The sequence below is a fragment of the Anas platyrhynchos genome, chromosome 6 (assembly GCF_047663525.1).
Source record: "Anas platyrhynchos isolate ZD024472 breed Pekin duck chromosome 6, IASCAAS_PekinDuck_T2T, whole genome shotgun sequence".
Classification (NCBI taxonomy): Eukaryota; Metazoa; Chordata; class Aves; order Anseriformes; family Anatidae; genus Anas; species Anas platyrhynchos.
Window position 1 is genome coordinate 7,781,511 of NC_092592.1, and position 20,204 is coordinate 7,801,714.

General features: G+C 48.0%; 1 protein-coding gene across 5 annotated transcripts in view; it reads right to left on the reverse strand.

Moving 5' to 3' along the window:
• Positions 1–20,204, reverse strand: part of TET1 (tet methylcytosine dioxygenase 1) — an 84,645-nt gene that overhangs the window by 59,651 nt on the left and 4,790 nt on the right. For 3 of the 5 annotated variants that reach the window (XM_072040354.1, XM_005009109.6, XM_072040355.1), the window contains exons 2-3: positions 16,764–16,902; positions 4,417–6,465 (exon numbers count right to left, since the gene is read on the reverse strand). In XM_072040354.1, the coding sequence (XP_071896455.1) occupies positions 4,417–6,342 (1,926 nt within the window). In that variant the 5' untranslated portion in view covers positions 6,343–6,465; positions 16,764–16,902. Of the gene's footprint in view, positions 1–4,416; positions 6,466–13,855; positions 14,265–16,763; positions 16,903–19,599; positions 19,687–20,204 lie in introns of those variants that run through there. The other 2 variants (XM_072040353.1, XM_027460749.3) reach the window with 2 other exon arrangements.

The window sequence follows — 20,204 nt, forward strand, 5'->3', positions numbered from 1 at the left end:
GGCCATCTTGCTTCCTGCCGCAGCGCCGCCCTCCCCTCCGGCCGCCGGCGCGGGAGCGAGCGCGGCCCCGTGCGCGCGCCTCCCCCCCCCCCCCCCCCCCCCCCCCTTTCTCCTTTCTCCCCCCCCTCCCGCTCCCGCCGCGCGCGCCCGGCGCAGCCAATGGGGAGGCGGCGGCCGCCCCGCAGCGCCCCCCCCCGGCGCTGTCCGAACAAAGGGGCTCCTGTGCCGGGGCCGCGGCGGCCGCCCGCAAGACGCGGCCCGGAGCCACCGGGGGGACGCGGAGCCGGAGTCCGGGGGGGGGGGGGACATGGAAGGGGGGGGGAGGGAGCGCGGCGCCCACCCGCGCGGCCTCGTGGCTCGGCGAGGTCAGGCGAGGACACGGCCCGCGAGCACCCGCACGCGCGCGCGCGCACGAGGGAGGGAGGGGGGAGCCCACGCGGGGCGGGAGCGCGCGTGGGCAGGGAAATGGCAGCGGCTGAGGGCGGGCGGGACAAAGGGGCGCAGGCAGGCGGCCCCCCCCCGCACACAGCCCCCAGAGCGCCCCGAGGCCGGGGACCCGGGGAGCGGCCGGGCCGGCGGCGCGTTCCCTCGGAAGCCAACGAGAGGGGCTGGCTGGCAGCCTGCCCGCCGCCTCTAATTGCAGCAGCCTTCTGAAACGCGCCTGGGGTTTCGGCAGCACGTCGGCAAGCCGCAAGCAAGCGGGCCGCATTGTTGGGCACTATTTCCCCGCTCCTCGGATTACAGCTGGTAAATGAGACGTCCGGAGACACCTCGGGAAGGGCAGCGAGCTCCCGCTCACCGCTCTCCCCTCGCCTCCAGACCCCACAGAGCCCCCGCCTCTAACACCCACACCAAAACAACACACACAGCACGGCCCCCTCCAGCCCTAGGACAGAAAGCAGCCTTTGGAGACACTGTCACATCTGCAGAGCCTGCCCCTGCAAAGCCCTTTTCCCCAAAGAACCTAAATCTAAGGCAGGGATCATCACCTCGCCGCCCCACACACAGCTCTGGAGACCCCCGGGCCCTGCCCCGCAACGCACCAGACGACCTGGCTGTGTGCCATGACCTGCCAGCAGCCCCACGGGCTGCTTCCCAAAGTGAGGTGGGCTTTAGGAGCCACCAGCTGAGAAACAGCCTTCAGCAACTCCTGTGTCAGCCCTGAAAGCTGCAGTCTCAGAAAAAGAGGAGAAAATGCCCGAGTATCCCACCGGCGGGCAGCTGGGCTTGTCCAAATGCTCTTTTCTCTGGGGAATGTTCCTGCAATATTCTGCTGTCCCTTTCTGGATGCGCAACACCAAGCCTTTTTCCCCTGCCTTTCAAAGCTTGCTCACACCTTTTCCATATCTGGCTGCTCCTTCAGGAACCAGTCAAGGTTTAGGATTTCTTCTTCGCCAGCTCCCGGGCAAGGCACCTCAGCGCGGGTCCCTGCCGAGCAGCATTACCTGTAGCGGCAGTGCCGCGCGGGGGCTGCGAGCAGAGCCCGCAATGCTTTCTCCAGACCTTCTCCTTGTGGCGGCCCTGCAAAACCCATTACCTTCAGCGAGGTAACATACCACGGTGGGTTTATGGGGATGTTATTTTTAAGGGATATTTTTCAAGTCCAATATAGTTTTCAAATCTTTATCTGGATGATGTGTGAATTAATGAAAATAACAGTAACATAACCAATACCAGCTCCAAACATGCAACCGATACTCTCCTGGGGTTGAATGCTTGCGCGCGCACAGCCGTGTGTTGGACTGTGCACTTCAAACTACATTCACGGATCCTACAAGCCAGGTCTGACTCGTCTATCCATAAACCCACACAAGATCTTAAGAAAAAAAAAAACCACAAAACAGCATTTTGTGGGTTTGCGTTTGTTTGTTTTTTAAATACCATGCACGGACTTCCAAGCCTTGCACCAGCTCTCCTAGAGCCACCTGTTAACACCGAGCTGTCATTGACTTCCCTCACTTTGGCACTGGTGAGTCAAAGTGCAAAGAAACGATTCCCTTTAAGGCAAAACATCGCTGTTTAAACTGTGATTGTGCAGAGAACGTCCATCCCTCCACCCTCCTCCCAGTGAATCACCTCCAAAAAATGCTTACATTCCACCACCAGGACAGGCAGAGCCGTGCAGCTCCTCAAACTAGGAATGAACGCACTGAAGCCAGCCTAATTTCTCTTAATTACGTTCACTTTCTATACCATGGACAGAGACCTACAGCTGTTTTTCTCCAGCTGCCCTCTACTCGAAACACATCGCTGGCATGGAAGTCCCCACTGCTGCGGTCCCACCCCTATCACAGTTTGGGAAAACACAGTGGGATTCCCTTCCGGAGTGGGAGAATCTTATCTAAAGGACAGCTGCTAACGGAGGAATGGGAAATGTTATCTCTGATACCTCCCCCTGTATCTCAACATCTTTAAAGAGCTCTTGGAACATATGTACGCCGTGGAAATGCTTTTCTCAGAGCACAGTTTCTAGAGAATACAAGAGACCAAACTTGCATCTAGGAATATCCGAAAAGGCACCAGGTTTCATTCAAATACCATTTTATGAGAAAATACCCGACATGTTCTTAAATGCCAGGAATACTTCATTTCCTCCACACAGTACTCAAACTTCATACAAAATTTAACGAGAAATGAAGGAGGCCTCTGGTGCAGCTCTAAATGTATTGCACAAAACACAACCCGTTTAATAAAAATAAAAGCACACGAGCAATAAGCTGCCAAAGAAAGGCATATAAACAAGGAATTCCTCAAAGAAAGCAAAAGGAACGTCGAAAGAGGAAAGGGTGAAGGGGCAAGGCTAATCTGCAAGGAGAAGGTCAGGCTGAGCAACAAGAAAAGATGTATGTTTAGCCTGGAAAACAAAGGTTGACAGAAAAACTGGAGTGCTTCCTTTCACCGACCCTGCCAACCCCCTTTTTAAAACACGTCTTTCAAACTGTTTCCTACCTCATCTCCACCAGTGCTCTTCCATGAGCTCCTTCAGTCCCCCTGGCTAAAGAATGAATACAGAAGGACATCATGGTGCTACCCTCTTGCTGTAACAAGTCAGGACCAGCCTCTGTCACCTTTATTGCTTTCTTATAGATCTTAAAGTCACGTTTTAATTGCCCCTTGCCATTTATTAAAAAAGGTATTTGGAAACAGTTGAGACACAAAAGGATTTTGACTCAACTGTAAGCCAAGCTGTTTAAACCTACTTCCCTAAACATTTTAATTTAAAGTACACTTCCCTCGAAGGAGAACATGCCATACCCTCACTGCTATGGGACTTGTCTTTCTCCTTGCCTGCTGTGAAGACAGAGCAGCCGTGTCTGCGAAACCTGGCAAGCACAGGACGGAGCAGTGAAAACAGGAGGTCTCCTGAGATCTCCGCAGCAGCCGGGAATTTCTACCTGCTGCAAGAACTCGCTGCTTTAATGAAGCTGCTGTCGAGAAAGGTTTTGCAGGTGCATTCCCCCCAGTGTGAACTGCTCTGCTCAGAGTGCACACTGCTGCAGAGACTTGAACCTGAGTTTCCCACATCCCAAGGCAAATGTCCCAGTGATTTAACTACTGGGATGGCATCTCCCCCTCCGCAGCTCAGCCACTATCCAAGCAGACCAACTCCCAGAAGCACACAGAGGCTGGCTCTGCAGCACTGAGGTCAGGGAATTCAGTTGGGATGTGGGAAATCGATGTTCAACTCCCTACTTACCTGAATTAAAGCCTGATCTTGAACTGAAATCTCTCAGCAGGTCAGTGCTGTTATCACAGGGGCATACAGACTGTCTTTTCCCCTCCTCTTTGTTCCAAAAGTAATGACCTGGGTTATAAAAGGCTGATGGATCAGAAAAATGAGTAAGAAACACAGGAAAAAAAAGTATTTGTGGGGGATATGGTACGAGAGACAAAGGGAGAGTGGCAGGAGAAATGAAAGAAACAGAAGAATAGACATTAGAAAGGCAGAGAGATGTGAAAGGGGAAAATGCAGCTACAAATTGCTCCTGAAGATTATCAATTTATTTCTACCAGTTGAGTCATTACAAGCAAATTATCCTAACTCCAACTGAAGAGCACACACAGCCTTCCTTCTTTTACCTGTTAACCTTAGCTATTTTGAAACACAGACCCTTTTCCTAATAATTTACAGTCTCCTAAGACTACCCTCATTTCCTCCCTCCCCTCTAGAACACAGAGTTAAACCATGCTCACTGCTGATTTTATGCATTTATGCAGGAGGAACAAGAATAACTAGCTCACTTTAATCTACCCTTCTATAGATACCAAGAGAAAGTCATAACGCAACTTGCTAGCTCCAACAGAAACCCTAAGTCCTCTAAAGCTGCACAGTGACCAGCATTTCCCTTTGCAGAATTTTGAAATGTATCTCAAGCCTCAAAAGGGTGGACTTAATTTGAGACTCCACGGGCTTACCTCAAGAGGTAGTGTGATCGGCGGTGGTGGCTTTTTCAGTTCTTCACATTTTCTCTTTTTACATATCCGGTGACTGGTTTTGCGTTTCCTGCAACAGCTGCATTCTTCACAATTTGTTTTCCGCAGACAGGGCTCACAGACTCCACAACGCCTTCGTTTCTTTTTCTCTAACATAGGGAGCAGGGTTGAATAAGGAACAGGGTGATCACCAGCTGGATTTGTACGAGAGGATGGCCCTGAGGCCTCAACTGCTTCAGTGCTGTCGCTCACGTTGTCCTGAACCAAATTCAAGCTTATTCCAACACTTCCCAGCTGTGATGAATAATCATTATGCTGCAGTCTTGAGTCAGCTGGCAAGTCTGCATTTATGGCTTTTTCTGAGGCAAGAGCAGAGATTTCCGTGCTTGAAGGCAACTCTGAAACAAAACCTTGAGAGAATTGTCCAGAGTTTTCACTGGAGATTTTATCAACTGTGCTTTTTTCTAAATCTGACGATAAAGCGGGGACATAACCTGAATTCAAAATTAACGTCTCTGCATCAATACATTTAACAAGTTGTTCAATATCCTCCACTTCAATATTGCTTAAAGAGGTATCGGAAACCGGTTCACATGCTGTAAATATGTTTTGTGAGTCAGATTCTGAAATCTCTCTGGTAAAGCTCAAATCTGAATTTGAGTCAAGTTCCTTGTGAACGGGTACAAAATCCACAACTAGTTTCATGGGGGATTCTGCAGGGGAGCTTACACCTTCAAGATGTAAAAGTGAATTTGATTCAGTGGCAGACAAAGAGATGGAATTTGAACCGAAGTCTTTATTCTCTGACTCTAAATCCCAGTCTGCCTTTAAGCAGGACTCTGAGAGCAAGCTCGAATCTTCTAAATGTTCTTGTGAGTTAAACTCAGAGGTAACTATGGGTGCAGAACTCGAGTCATGTTCTCCACTAGCTAGCACCAGGTCCGACTCCGTTTCGGTGTGCGGTTCAGCAAGCGGGACCAACTCTTCCAGCGCTGCTGCTGAACTGAGGTCTGAGGTATCGACAGAACCGGAGTCGGGTTCTTGACTGTTAGGCACCGGGTCGAAGGGAACTTCTACATGCTCCTTCGAGTTTGATTCAGAGGCAGTTATGGAATCAGGAGAAGATGGAGGCACAAGCACGGCAGCTTCTACAAACGCTTCAGCTGAACTACCTGCACTGAGATCAGTGGGGGTCTGCTCACAGGGTGGGTCTTCATGCTGAGATCCCACCTCTGACACTTCGGTATCGCCAGCAGCTACCTGACTGCTTGGAACAGTGTCACTTATTTCAGGTACTTCTACCTCCTCCTCTTGAGCGGCACATGTGGCAGCAGGCTCTTCGTCTGCGCTGCGTGGAGCATCCTCTACAGGCAGAGGAGCTACCTCATTTTGTGCTGGATCCTGTTCCAATGCTTTTTCGCCCACTTCGACATTTTTTTCTTCTACTGCTGCCAAGGCTTCTTGTTCATGTTTTTCCTTTGTTTCTAGCCTTTTCTGTGCTGCAGTTTTCCTAGGTTTTGTGATTATTGGAGCCTGGCAAAATCTACGGGAGAATGATCGGTTACGAAGAGACATTGTAAAGCCATTGAAGTTGAAAGCATCCTGGTTATGAAAGAGGATATTGTCAGCTTTCTCCAAACTCACCCACGGTGTTCCAGACAAGGTTCTGGTGACACTGCTCCTGAGAAGTCTACCTGAAGAGCTCATGATTGGTTTCTTTTCTTGCTGTTTTTTCTTAACATCTTTTTCTTGTGCTGGCTTTTTGCATTTTCCAGAACTAACAGCCTTTGTGGAAGTCTTTGCAGTTTTCTTTCTCACTTGGGTAGATTTCTTTTTGCCCTGGTTAGTTTTCCTTTTGCCTATCTCTTCCTTTTTGGCTAATCTGGAAGGCCTTGCGTGGTGAGCCATGTCTGCGGAGTAGTAGAAATGTTAAGAGGAGAGATGGAAAAAAATCATGAGCTCTTGAGAGAATTTTTCAATAGAAAACTGCACACTCCCATTGCGGCTCTCTGTAGTGATACAGAGTCAACTCTGAAATAGAAAAAGATAAAAAATCACATTAATAGAAGCCCAATTAACACAGGAAGCACATATACTAAAATGACCATTTAAAAATACAGAGGTAGAACTAGAAACGTTGTTATTGGGTGTGAAGTTCAATCAACACAAAAGCTTTGAAAATATTAGTACACTGCAAAATGGAGAACTTGCCTAAACTCCTAGAACACCAACGAAGAAGTGAGCCAAACTCAGGTGACCATGCAACACCCCATATTTACAATTTTACTTCATTTTTTAAAAGACTGAGCTTTCTCAATCTTATTAATGGTTTATTAGCCACTCCTGCCCTTGGGAAAGAAGAGGTAAAATTTAAATCCACAAATACACTGCGGAACAGAAAGCTACCACCCTAAGGGCATTCGGGGAAAAGGAACAAAGCCAAGTTTACCTCGTGTATGTGCGCACTCATACACCATCCCCTGGCCATCCTTCACACTCCCACAGGCTGCCCACCATGGTACAATCCAGGTAAAAAGGGAGAAGTAACTAAGCACGTCTAGCTTGGAATGCTGTTCATGGAGGAACTGAACCAGGGAAGAATCTCCTTTCCCAGGGTTATGTCCTGGGATAACATCTCACAACAACGTACTACGCTGCAAGCCTGGGTCCCGTCTAGCTATATCAAATGTACTATGCAAGCCATGACTTCTGCTTCACCAGCAGGACTACCACCTTATTTGCCATCAACACAATACCACCAGGTTTATCCTAAGCTTTTGCCCCCAAATATGAGTGCAATGCAAAAGCCCCTCAACTCCCCAAATACAGCCCAGCCATTTCAGAGGGTACAACCAACTCTTCTTGCTCCATAGCAATTTTCTTCAAGGTGGTTTGTGTTTTTTATGGTTTTAAAGTGTAAAGCAATTCTTTCAAGTACACAGTTTTTAAATGCATGCTATTTTAAAATATCTGTGGAAGGCTTTAGAAGTTTTATTTAGCTCTTCAAGCAGATCAGATGGGTGGACAAGAGCATCCTAAAAATGGGAGCAGGCAAAGCCAAGGCAAGAGACTGTAGTCTCAGGCAGGAGAGTGCTTTCCCTTTGTCATCATTCCCAGGTGACCAGCAGGGCTCTTAGGCAGAGTCCTGCTGGTGCAGCCCAGCCTACTTAATGTGTAACGGTACCATGCTGCCCAGGTTTGCCTGGTGCAGGGCACACAGAAAGGCACAGAGCATGCAAAGAGAGCAGGCTCTGTGAGAACAGATCCTGTGTAAGCATAAAAGGGTGCAAAAAAACTGACAGCAGCATTGCACTGTGCCAAGATAAGCTCATCAGCCCACCACAGAGACGGTCTAGCACAGCCAACGCGCATGGCCTCTGTGCAGGACCACCGTCTCCTGCTGCCCCCCAAACAGCACACCAGCAGTAAGCTCATCCACAGCTTTGCCTCATCTGGGAGCAGGCTGCCCAGTTAGCACAATACCTGCCAAGGCTACCGCTAACTTTCCCATACTCTTTTCTATCTAGCAGCTTGCCTAAAGCACTTTGAAGCCCCGTTCCTGTCCATTCAGCAGCAGCAAGCTGAGTGATTCTGTGTACTACAGAATATAAACCTAATGCTTCAAAGGCCATTGCCAAAGACCTAAACAGTTCCTGCAGAGGTGTTCTACAGAAGGTGGGTGAGACACTGAAATAAAATAAATACAAAGCTGAAATTAAGGTAATTTGAGAGATTTCCTCCCTTCACCCTTTCCTGGAGAGGCATGGGGGAAGTGGAGCATGGCCATCACTTGCCACTCCATGAACCCAGCGTCAAAGAGGGCATCAGCAGCATGTCAACAGGTCTACGAAACTGGTTGTTAGCAGCCTGCAAAAAGCATCCCATTTTTTTTGTGGTTTGATGAGACTGTGGTTTGATGAGACAAGGCTCCTTGCTCCAAAGGATAGCCTGGAGGGCTGCAAAACCAGCTGCAAACAAGCAGCAGGCAGCACATCTGTAGCCATTAGTGGCTGGTGCTACATAACAGTGGTAGGAGAGGAAATGCGAGCTACTTCCAGAGACTATAGCCAGGAGAGCAAGAAAGAAAGCAAGCAAACAAGGGCCAGACAGTATGGGAATGTGTGAATCAGGAGGGGAGCAGAAGAGAGGAGATAAAGCTTTTTCTCTTTATCAGCCCTGAAACAGAAGCAGAATGATGAGAAAACAGATCAGGAATGGAAACAGACTGGATTTCTGAAGATACTGAATGTTTGTTAACACTGGTCATACTACTTCTCTACATAAACAGCTGCCACTGCTGCTGGGGAAGTTTTGGAAGCATCATGTCCAAAATCACCAATTAGAAGCTTAATTTATAACTATCTTGTCAATCTTTATTTTTCTTTAAAATTATATTTGTGTGATATGCTTTTACCTGCATTTAGAAACTTAAACACTGTTGCTTCAAGACTGAAGAAGTAAGACTATCCTGTTACATTTTGGTTCTGGTTTTTGTTTTTAACAGAAACCCACCTGCCTGGCAAGAACAAAGAAAAGTAACAATGTCAAAGTGTTGCTGCTTTTCAGAGCCAAAATCAGAGGCTCTGAACACAGAGTGGTTGAAGATCTTTTTCTTGGTAAAGAAAGAATGCTGTTATTTGTAGCAAATGGCCTGGCATTTAAATACTGTGTTAGAGAAGATGAGAAAAGCTGTTAGTATTGTCTTGCTCAGAAATAACAATACAGGAACATACAGAAACCAGCAGCAACTGTATCCATTTTGTTTTGATTTTGTCCCTGGAAATATATAGACCTGAGTAATACATCTCCAAAGGTCTTACTTTTTCCCTTTTCTTTTAATGCTGGACTCCAGTTTTATTTGTCTGGGACTGAGCATATGACCTCCGAGGTGATTGTAAGCTCCTGGGAGAAATGCCTGTCAGCACAAAATCCTCACTTCCACTTAAAGAAACCCCAGAGTCTCAGTGAGCACTACTCTGCCACAATAATCTTAACTGCTAGATGAAAAATTACATTTTGAAAAGAAAGTTTCTAATAAAACCAAATTACATTGTTATTTCCTTGTTTACATTTCTACATTTAGAACCAAAATATTAGGTAGCTACAAGCTGAGCGTTCAAGTTCTGTTTTCTGTTGCACTAAGGAATATTTTACCCTCCCTTTTCCATTTAAAGGGCTGGCAATGACTCTGCCTTGATGCCTGCAGCAGTTGCAAATTGCCTCGCATCACTTCTTAAGGACAGCCAATACCAACACCACACTAGTCACATTTCAAAGCAAGTTTATTTCCAAAATATCTATGCCAACTAAAAAGGATTATCAAATATAAACCTCACCGTCCAATACAACAACTTGTCAGTTTTTCACCACCCTGGAGAGAAACAAACTTACTTCAATGCTCTCTTCTCAATGCCACGTCAGATGGGATATCCCATGCCCTCCCCCAGAGAAAGGACGGGCGTCCCTATAAAGTGAACCAGGTAATAGGAGGGTTTGCAGGGAACTGCCCTAGATAGTAACTGTGCATTCTGAAGCTGCTTGTTACTTGAGCTGACTTATCTCTTTAATTCACGTGCAAAACCGAAAGCTGGTTGTAAGGCCAGTTGCTTAAGTTTTGCTCACAGTAATAAATCTGGAGCAATCCCACTGACTGCTATAATCCTAAACAAATACCACTAAAAAGCTAATCAAGGGCTAAATCTTCTAGTTTCATCTGGGTCAAAATTCCAAACAGCTATAATGAGAATCTCGTCTACAAAGCACTAGGGGGAATTTAACCCCATATTGCTGGAATGCCTCCAGGGAAAAAAAAATAGAAAAAATTAACTTTGTGTAAAGAAATTGAAAGTAATGTAAAAAAAATCCCTTTAGAAGTAGCGTTTATCAAGTTTCTGTTTCATAACTAAGTGGAAATCTGAAAAAAAAAAAAAAAAAAAAAGATATGTTTTCATAAAATGATGGCAGCCTTCTCGTGACATCATGAAAGAGAGCAAGTGACCCCTGAAAAAAGACAAAACAAAACAAAAAACATAGCTGCATAGGAAATGGGAAAAATCACACAGCTAGGAATAGTCAAGCCTGGTTTCACTACAGCCAGAATTAATTAATCAAATGCATTTTGTTTCAGTGTTAAGGTGTCTTTTTAAAAGTCACTTGAAATCAGCCTGGTGGGGAAACAAGACCCAGAAGCTTTCAGAAAAGCCACTTCAGCAATAATGAACAGGTCCCAAGCAATAAGGGTCACCATTTGACTGGGATGTCACACAATCTCTGATCTACAATTTTGAATTGAGGAGCTTTTTGAATCTTCCAGCTGCAAGCGCTTTAAAGGATGATGCAAGATACACCAGAAAAGACAGAAATTGGAAAACCTGATGCTCATGCTAGGTACAAAATCTTTTTTCAGCCCGTTCAGAATTATCATATCATCTGGACGCTCCTCCCAGCTGCACCAGTCAACCTGCTTTTCAATCTTGCTCCATTCTCTGCGTCTCCTGACTGCTCTGTACAACACTTTGTATATGAAAAGAAGGGAAATGGGTTGAGTAGGGAATTAGCTTTAAATCCATCTCCCCCCCCCCCCCCTTTTAATCCTTGAGCATCCATTTGGTTTTGGTTAAGAAACAGAAATGAAACTTCTCGCCTGCCTTCTCAGGACCATGAATTATTGTACACAGGCTCTTGTAGAGGCCTCTCCCCTGTCAGCACAGCCTCCCCGCTTTCCTGTCACCCACCACCACACAGCCTCTCAGACTTCTCCCACAGAACCACCACTTCAGACAGGGCTGCAGCCTCGCAGGCCTTGCAACAGCACTGTTTTCTATTTTTCTACATTGATGTTTGCTACCTTGCTTTCCAGGATTATGCCACTCCTGAGGTAAAGTGGAGTATTTTACCCAGCTATATTAAACTTGGACTTACTTCCCAGTAGCATAACTGGGATGTGGGACATCCCAGTTGTGCTGCCTCAGTTTGAGAGCATAACCCTTCTGCTGATGCTCAGCTGGCCAAGCAGCAAGGCCTTCCCCCTGATGTTTGTCCCTCCTGGACCCAGAAGCCTGCCTCTGAGCCTGGAGCAGCACAGGACTGCCACCAGGTCCCACTTCCCCCCACTGCACCGGGAGATGAGGACTGCCCCAAGGCTTGCATTCTCAGTCTCACTGAGTTCAGCAAGAGATGTCAAGACTCCACATTTTGCGGCATCATGACTTCAGCATACACTTTGGAGCCTGCACAGTGAAGGAAACTAGCAAAAGCACCACAAAAAAGCCCTCCTACCTTAGGGAAAGCTCTATTAGAACAATAAAAAAAAAAAAAAGGAAAGAAAGAAAGAAAGAAAGAAAAAAGGCAAGGAACCACACATGCTTAAACCACAAAACTCAATTAAACCTCAAACAACTGGCACCAAAAACCCATTGTGAAGGCTCACACCGCATGCGCAAGCATCACCCCTCCGACCCAGGGAGCAACATGCATTTGCTTTCATCTGTTAAGCACAGCCAAACACTGACCTTAACTTGGAGAAGTGCTAAAAAGCAAAAAGATAAGTAATTTCTAAAGGCTCACCAACTGAAAACCTTTTCTGCTACAATACTTCTGGAACTTGGGAATAAAAAAAGCAAACAATCTCCCCAAACTAATCATATTTCCCCCAATTCTACATTTATGCTGCTTTAAACCATGATTTTCTTTTTGATAGCACTGGACTCCATTCTTTGAAGATTTTACCTTAAGAAAAAAACAACCACCCTAACTGAATCACCTTATCTCAAACTCAATTAAAAGAAGGGGGAGGTGGAGGGAAGAACCTTCAGGCAAAGATTAAGCCTGGAAAATTTCAGCCTGAAAGGTGTTTTGAAATGTAAGTAACTGAAAACAGAAAGCAGGATGGAAATGCTTAGGCTGGCTTTAACAAGCACGGGTAGTGCACCAGCTATAATAAAACATTATCAGTGGGGATTTTGAATTATTATACAATGAAGAATTCCGTCCTACAGAAATCACAACTATCAGAAAGTTCCTCAGTCTCGCCTTGAATTCCTCCCTGATTACCTGCCCCGTGTAACCCAGCCCATCCTGCATATCCCAGCCTTCTCCTTCACAGCCAAGGCCAGCCCGGCTACCTGCCCAGACCCTGAACAAATGCTACGTTTTCTGGATTCAATCCCTACTCTTAATTTGTGTTGACTGACATTAATGAAAACAAGGTGATTACTGTGTGGAAGAGTCCTCTGCCTCTCCATAAAAGTGCTGGGAAGAGCTACTAGTCAGAAGATTTTTAAATTATTTTCACAGGTTTCTACGCTGGCTGGAAAATTTAAAGAGACACCTTTGCCCTTTAAGCCTGCTTGGTTACACTTTAAGTATCCAGCGCTGCAACTGCACGGTTGCTCAGTTTTGCAGTTACAGCGTTGATGCCTCTGGAAGCGGGGCTCCCTAGCCAGGTCTGTGCTGGTCGCTGACTCTGTTGCTCTTTAAAGTCTCTCTGAGGTGCCGGACCAGCTGGGCACACACGACAGGCACGACTCCTCAAACCGCTGCTGTGCCTGGTGCCTTCTGGAGACCCTACACGCCCCTGGGGTGCAATGAGCTGTACCTTGGCAAGACGAAGCGGTCCTGCCCCCCAGCAGGCCGCCCTGTCCTTTTCCCTCACAGCGAGCCATGCCATCCCATTCCCTCACCCATCCCTGCCTCGGGGCTCCCTAAAGCACACGGCGGGGCCGCCCGGCTCGGGCTCGGCTGCCCGGCGGCACCGGGGGACTGAGGCCCCCCTGGGCCGGGCCAGGCTCTGCCTCCTTCAGCGAGAGCAGGCGGGCGGACCCGGGAGGAAGGGAAAGAGGGGAGCAGGGAAGGGAAGGAGGGAAGGGGAGAAGGGAAGGGGCAGGCCCGGCGCTGGGGTAGGCGGCGGCTCCTCGTGGCCCGCCGGCCCCGCGACCCGCCCGGGGGCGGGCGGTCCCCGCGGGGCTGCAGGGGGCAGACAAAGGGGCCGCCCCCCTGCAAAGCCGGGGGGACCGGGGAGGGGGGGAACTCGCCCCGGGGCTGCTCCCCCAGGGCCCAGCGCGGAGCGGCAGCTGCTGGCAGCGCTGCACGGCCCCCGCCCGCAGTCGGGGGGGGTGGCTGCCGGGCAGGGTCCCTCGCATGGCTCCGTGCCCCTCCGGGGGGGGCCGCAGGCGGTTTCGCTGGCCCGGCGGCTTTCCGCAGGCAGGCTCTGGCCACGGGGGGCAGCAGGAGTGGGCTCGGTGTCTCTGTCGGCGCTCAATAGCCCCCGGGCTGCCCCACCGCCCCTCCGGGGCCACCCCCTACCCAACTCCTCAGCGGGCCGAGCAAGAGGGGAGAGGAAGAAGAGGGTGGGGGGTGTTAAAAATTAAAAGCGTGAGGAAGCGGAGCCCCCACAACTCTCCCCCACCCCCCCGGTACGTACCAGGGCTGCGGCGCGGCCAGCCCGCGGCTACCGGCGAGGGGCGACGCTGGGCTGGCTCGGCGCCGGCTCGGCGCGGCTGGGTTCATGGCTCCCTCCTCGCTGCCGGTCCCCGCGGCGCGACGAGCCCAGCGCGGCTGGCGGAGCCCCGGCGGCGAAACGTGCGGGCGGCGGCGGCCCCGGCCGGACCCTCCGGGAGGGAGCGGGGAGGGGAGAGGAGGGGACGGGAGGGCAGGGGAGGGGAGGGGGCGGCTCGGCGGGGAGCTCGCCGCACTCGGCCCTCCCGGCAGGCGGCAAAACGCGCCCTGGATCCCCGCCGCTGGAGCCGGATCCCCCGGCCGCCCCCCCGCGGCTGGCCCGGCTCGGGGAAGCCAGGGGCCCGGAGCCCGGCCGGCCCCGGGGCTGAGAGGTGTCCCCCCGCGGGAGAGAACCGCCCGGACCCCCCCCAGCCACCGCTGCTGCCTCCCGGAGCTGCCTGGTAGTAACCAGGATGGAGCCGCTCGTCCTACCCCAGTCATCAGCACGGCCCAGAGCAGGCCACCAAGGCTAGCGTCTCCTCGCACTGCAAAACTGATGGTGGAAGGGGTCCATGGGACTCTGCAGCTCAGAAGTACTTTCTAAAAAAGCTTCGTTATTAAGTCTCTGGCTGTTGCACTAGAAAGCACTTAAAATGTGAAGCAAGCCATTCAAACGCAAGTCTGCAGGGAAGCTTCTCTGCTCTACATGAGAGCAGCAGCACTGCCTGCATCCACTCCTGCAAGGACGTTTTAGCACGAGTATTTTACTACCTATTGTAATTTGCGTGAGAAAGGAGAGGCAGCACAGACCTGCACGGCTTATTGTTCCTGCCATCTCCTCCTGGCATCAGTTCAGAACCTGTGGGTGCTCATCACCAGTTCGTACCTCCATCCTCTTCTCTCTTCATTTCCTTACAGCCAAAAAGGAATATGATCTGGGAACCTTAGCCAAGCTCACAGACATCTCAGATATAATACAGCAAACCCAACAGCACATACACCTGAAATTAAAGCATGCTCCTGATTCACTTGCACTGGCTGCTAATTTTAACCCTAGATGGGAGCTCTCCCATCAGGGCATAGCCACCATCTCTGAATGGTAGATTACTGTTTGGGTAGATTACTTTGTGCGGTGCAGGATATCAAGACTTCTGACAATGACCTGCCCAACAAAAAGAGGAGGTAATAAAATTTAATTAAGAAAGTGTTGAGGGATTTTTTGAAACAGCAAAAATCCCATGGCTTGCTGTAGCTGAGCAAACCAAGCTACCAGGGCAACTATGAGAAGTTCCCATGACAGTGTTCCCACATTGCCCAATTTAGGAATTCAGAAAAACATTGTTACCAGTAGCTGGCTTCAAGGACAAGGTCTACATGACTGCTAATCACAAGGGGGTTGTTTTCTTGCAGGTGGGGTTGTTTTCTTGTAGTTGTTTGAGTGCTTTTGACCAATAATCTTGTGTGAGACACTGTCCGCCCCTGTTAAGTTCACTATAAAAGTTAGGCTATTCGGGCAATAAAATGGAGCGTGATCTGACTCTAGTGGTGTCTGTCGTGCTTTCGGCCGTGCTTTCTGCAACAGGAAAGAATACATGATTTGAGAAGAACTATTGCTCTCCAAGTGCTGCACATAGCAGAAGTAGAAGGAAATTGGAAGCTGATGATAAAACCCCACATAAGCTAAGAGCATGGTTCCTGGCAAGATGGGAACACATCGAGGGGAGGGGAGGGCTTGCATAAAACAAGAGAAACACATAACCTGGAGGAAAGCAACAAGCACAGGTGCAAAAGCTTGTGGAATACAAAGTGTGATAGAATCAACCAAACACTGACATGTTCAATCACTGCCCCATTAAGAACTCCACTAAAAGATAAGAAACAAACTAGAGTTAACATTTGTTTGCTTTCACAAATACAGACATACATGTATGCTTGTGGTCTATTTCAACACTAACCTAGAAGGTGAGTAGCACAAGGTGACAATCTTTCCTGACACTGCTAAGATGCTCAGCCTACCAAAACAAAAGCAGAGTGTAAAGGTTTGCAGAAAGAACTCACAGTAACACCTGGCTGGGCAACAAAATGGTGGATGAAATTATTGGACTAGAACACAAAGTGAGGCACATGGGGAAAGCACAGAAATCACAGCCTCTGAATTAGCTACTATCATTCAGAACAAACACCCTGGTACTGAGACAGGCAGTGCTGTCAAACTCTTCTGTGTGCTCAGTAGTGTCAGGAGCCATTACAAAAAGGGGAGAAAACAGACCAGGAGACACCACCATTCCATCACTTAGTCCAATCTGTCATTTGCTAAGATCTTGAATATAACACACAGTTCTTGTCCCCACAGCTTAAAGAGTCACAGGCACCACCCAAGAAGGCACAAGGGTGGTAACAGCAGCCAGAAATACAAGGAGCAACTAAGCACTCCGAGATTTTCACGCTGAAAAATGGCCAGATAGGTTAAACACCAAATAGTATATTTTAAAAACAAACAACACAAAGTATTAACAGAGAGTGATCACTATTTCAAGCCAATTTATCAAATAAACTCATCAGATGACAGCTACTGTCACAGTGTATTGTCAAACCATAGAACTCACTGCTACAAAGCACTGTAGATGCTAGAAGTCTTAACAGGTTAAGTATTCTTAAACATTAATGGGAGAAAATTGAATCAAAATCTGCGTAATAGAAGAGTGCTATTTCAGCTGTGGATTACTGTAAGGTAAAAGAGTATCTTAAGAAAACAGCCCTGTATGCTACTTCAGCCTTCTTCCAGGGATGTGCTACTAGCCAGAGGTAGACCTTTCAGCTGGTAGACCTTTGGCCTAATGCAGCACTACCATCCCTGAATGTTTATCCAAATTAATGTTAGAATTGGCACTTACCTGCAGAACAAATAAAACCGGGCAATGAAGTACTGAAGAATATAACGCAGGAACCCAGAAGTAGCTCCACATCTTTGTCACCTCTGGCAAAAGTCAGGTCTGCACTTGGTACCAGGGATCCATGCAGAGTATCTGCTCCCTGAGGAAGAGGGAGCCAAGCACAATAATGTAAATGGGGGACAGAAACCATGCTGGCCACTGCCCACCCCACTGCAGCCATGCAAGGAAAACAGAACAGGGCTGGTGACAGCAACCAGGTCCAGCCAAGAGTCCTAGGGAGCACTGCTGTCAGATGATGAGACGTGTTTGAAGATGGACCAAGAAGTCAACATGGAAATCAGGTATAGGGGCACAATAGGAAAATAAGGCTTGACATAATCCAAGTGAATGGGGGACAGAGTTCATGAAAACTAAAGAAAACCACCCTTTTAAAATAATAATAATAAATATATATATATAACCCAGGGCTGAGCTTAAACAGCGGTCCTGTGTCCTAGGGCAGAGCATGCGGGTAGAGGCAGCTGATCAGGGCCATTAAGACCTATTAGTGCATTATATTAGATGCTGGCCCAAAATCAGTCCTGCAGAGTTATCTGGACCAGACTTCTGATCATCTATCATCAGGCCAGGCTAGGGAGGGCTAGAGGTCACTGCTGCCAAGCCTGAGTCAAGCCCTTCCCAAGCCAAAACCCCTAGAAATTACACCACAAAGACACCTAAACTGTTCTGTAAGAGAAAGATTGGATCTGTCCAGGCCTATGTAGACTTCTAGTGCCAGGTGCTAGCAATGGAAATATGATGCTGAGACATTAGAGCTGGCTTCTGGTGTGATTACAAACCATGGGTTAAAACATCTACCTTGCAAAGCTTCCCTCCTATTTATTGACTCAGACTCTGATGAGAAAAAGTGAGGGGCCAGCTCTTGGACCAGCCTGGGAAGCTCCGTGCTGCACCGCTGCGGGGCTGTGCCTGTGAACCCACCTGAACGCAAGCCAGGCACTGCTAATGTCTTTGTAACACAGATAATCAGATAAATAACCCGCAGAATTGTCAGTTGGCAGTATCTGAAAGAGAAGTCTTGAATAACATGTGTTTAATGCAGAAACTCTTGGATTCTAATTGTGGTTTTGACAATGACTTCCTCATTTAGTCTTTCTTGGCCCTGGTTCTGCAGATAGTATCTACCTGCCTGATAGGCACTGAAAGTAAGGTAACATCTGGAAGCGTACTGAACACAGACAGTTTAAGTGTTAATACTATTTTATAATACTATAATTTCCTCTTCTGCCCCAGTTTTATACAGGTCCATTGTATTTAATCCAAATATTTTCTATCGGATGTTCTTGACCTGTGGCTGACAGACTACACACAGCCTACAGAACAAATCTGCCAACCATGGCCCCAGCTTGCCACCCTCCTTTCAAAAGGGCAGTTTGAGAGCAGACTGTAAGCCACATGTGGCAGTAGTTTGCCCCTATTTCCCTTTTTTTGGGGGAAATCTTGGCCTGTATTTCACTACATGACTATGCATGAGCAGAGCAGTATAATGCATGAGGGCAGAATAACCGTGCTGTGCCTGGCCAATAAACATAATCTGACAGTAAACACTATGCCTGGGAAGACACTAGCTAACTTTTCATGCACCAGCCTGGCATTTATGGGTGCTTCAAGTCTGCTGCACTTGTGCAGTAGCCTTATTAAGTAACACTAGAGCTCATGAAGTCTGCACCTCGTCCCTATACTTGAAAGAAAAGTAGAGGCCAGTGTAAAGAAACTTAGCACCACTGTGTTTGCAAGCTTCATGACTTTGGATAATCAAATATTTCTGTTCCTTAAAGACCTCACTGACAAGATACAGGTAGGGACTATAAGGCTCCTGATTGTACCAACAGGATTTAATGGCCCTGACCAGCCCCACCTGGGCTCTCCCCTGTCCACAGTCCCAGCAGCTCTATTTAAACTCAAGCCTGGACACCTAATCCTTATTTGAGCTACGTTATAGGTGTAGCTACTGCCAGTCTTGGCTCTGGCCTTGTTACTAGATAAATTTTAGACTTGCCTCTAGTCCTGTTTTAGGTTTTATCTCCTATTGTTCCTGATGTGCTTCTGTAGATGGACCCTAGACCTGCTTTGTCTCCTGATGTGAGCATTAGAGCCTGTTTCTAGCACCTAGCTCTGCTTCTCCTGCTACAGGACTGCACCCTGTTGGTGAGGATGCACCCTGTGCTGTGGATCAACCTTGGTTCCTGGCTCAGTTCACCTTGGGAAGCAGCATTGGTACCTTTATGTGGTACCAGAGAGCTCAAGATGCAATAGTAGCAAGGTAGGCAAAATAGACAAAGACTTGTCTAGATGTTTTCAATTTGCAAGCCATGTCTTCACAGGAGAAAGAAAAAATAAAACTTCAAATTCCTGAGTCTTGTGTGTGGAAGCTTGGGACTTATAGTGGCTTTGGGTATAGGTTAGGACAAATGAACAGCACAGGTGTCACTAGACCTGAAGTGACAGAATAGGTGTCACTTCAGGTCTATAACCTATAAAGACCAGAAATAAATATAAAGAAGAAAAAAAAATTTACCCTAAAGCCTACAGATGTGACACTTGATAAAAACTTGAATGATTGTCTCAAAACAGAGCTAGGCATGCCTGAGCATTTTAAGAGTAATAAAAACAATCTTTTCAGAAACAAGTGCTGTAAGAACAGCTTACTTAATTGTAGTCTTGATAGCTTGTTTAAATTGATAACTGCTTGAAACATCTTAATAAAAACAAGTATCTTTAACAGTGCAACAATGGTCAAAAAATAGAAAGCAATGACATCTATCTACAAAATTACCTGCTACCTGTTTGAGTTTTTCTTCCACTTTGCAGCTATTCTTTTGAGTGTCTTGACTTCCATGTCTTCCCCTGCTGTATGGTCAATCTGCCAGGGAAGGCTGATGGTGTCAGGCATGAGTATAACTTGAATGACATTAAAAATGCTGATGACTTTTAAGAATGGGTCATAAAAGAGTCACCAAAAAATTTTTGTGGAGGGCATAAACATTTAGAAACTTATTGCATGAAGTTTAACAAGGCCAAGTGCCGGGTCCTGCACCTGGGGCGCAATAACCCCAAGCAGAGCTACAGGCTGGGAGATGAGTGGTTGGAGAGCTGCCAGGCAGAGAAGGACCTGGGAGTGATGGTGGACAGTCGGCTGAATATGAGCCAGCAGTGTGCTCAGGGGGCCAAGAAGGCCAACGGCATCCTGGCTTGTATCAGAAACACTGTGACCAGCAGGGCTAGGGAGGTGATCGTCCCCCTGTACTCGGCTCTGGTGAGGCCGCACCTTGAGTACTGTGTTCAGTTTTGGGCCCCTCGCTACAAGAAGGACATCGAGGTGCTTGAGCGGGTCCAGAGAAGGGCGACGAAGCTGGTGAGGGGCCTGGAGAACAAGTCCTA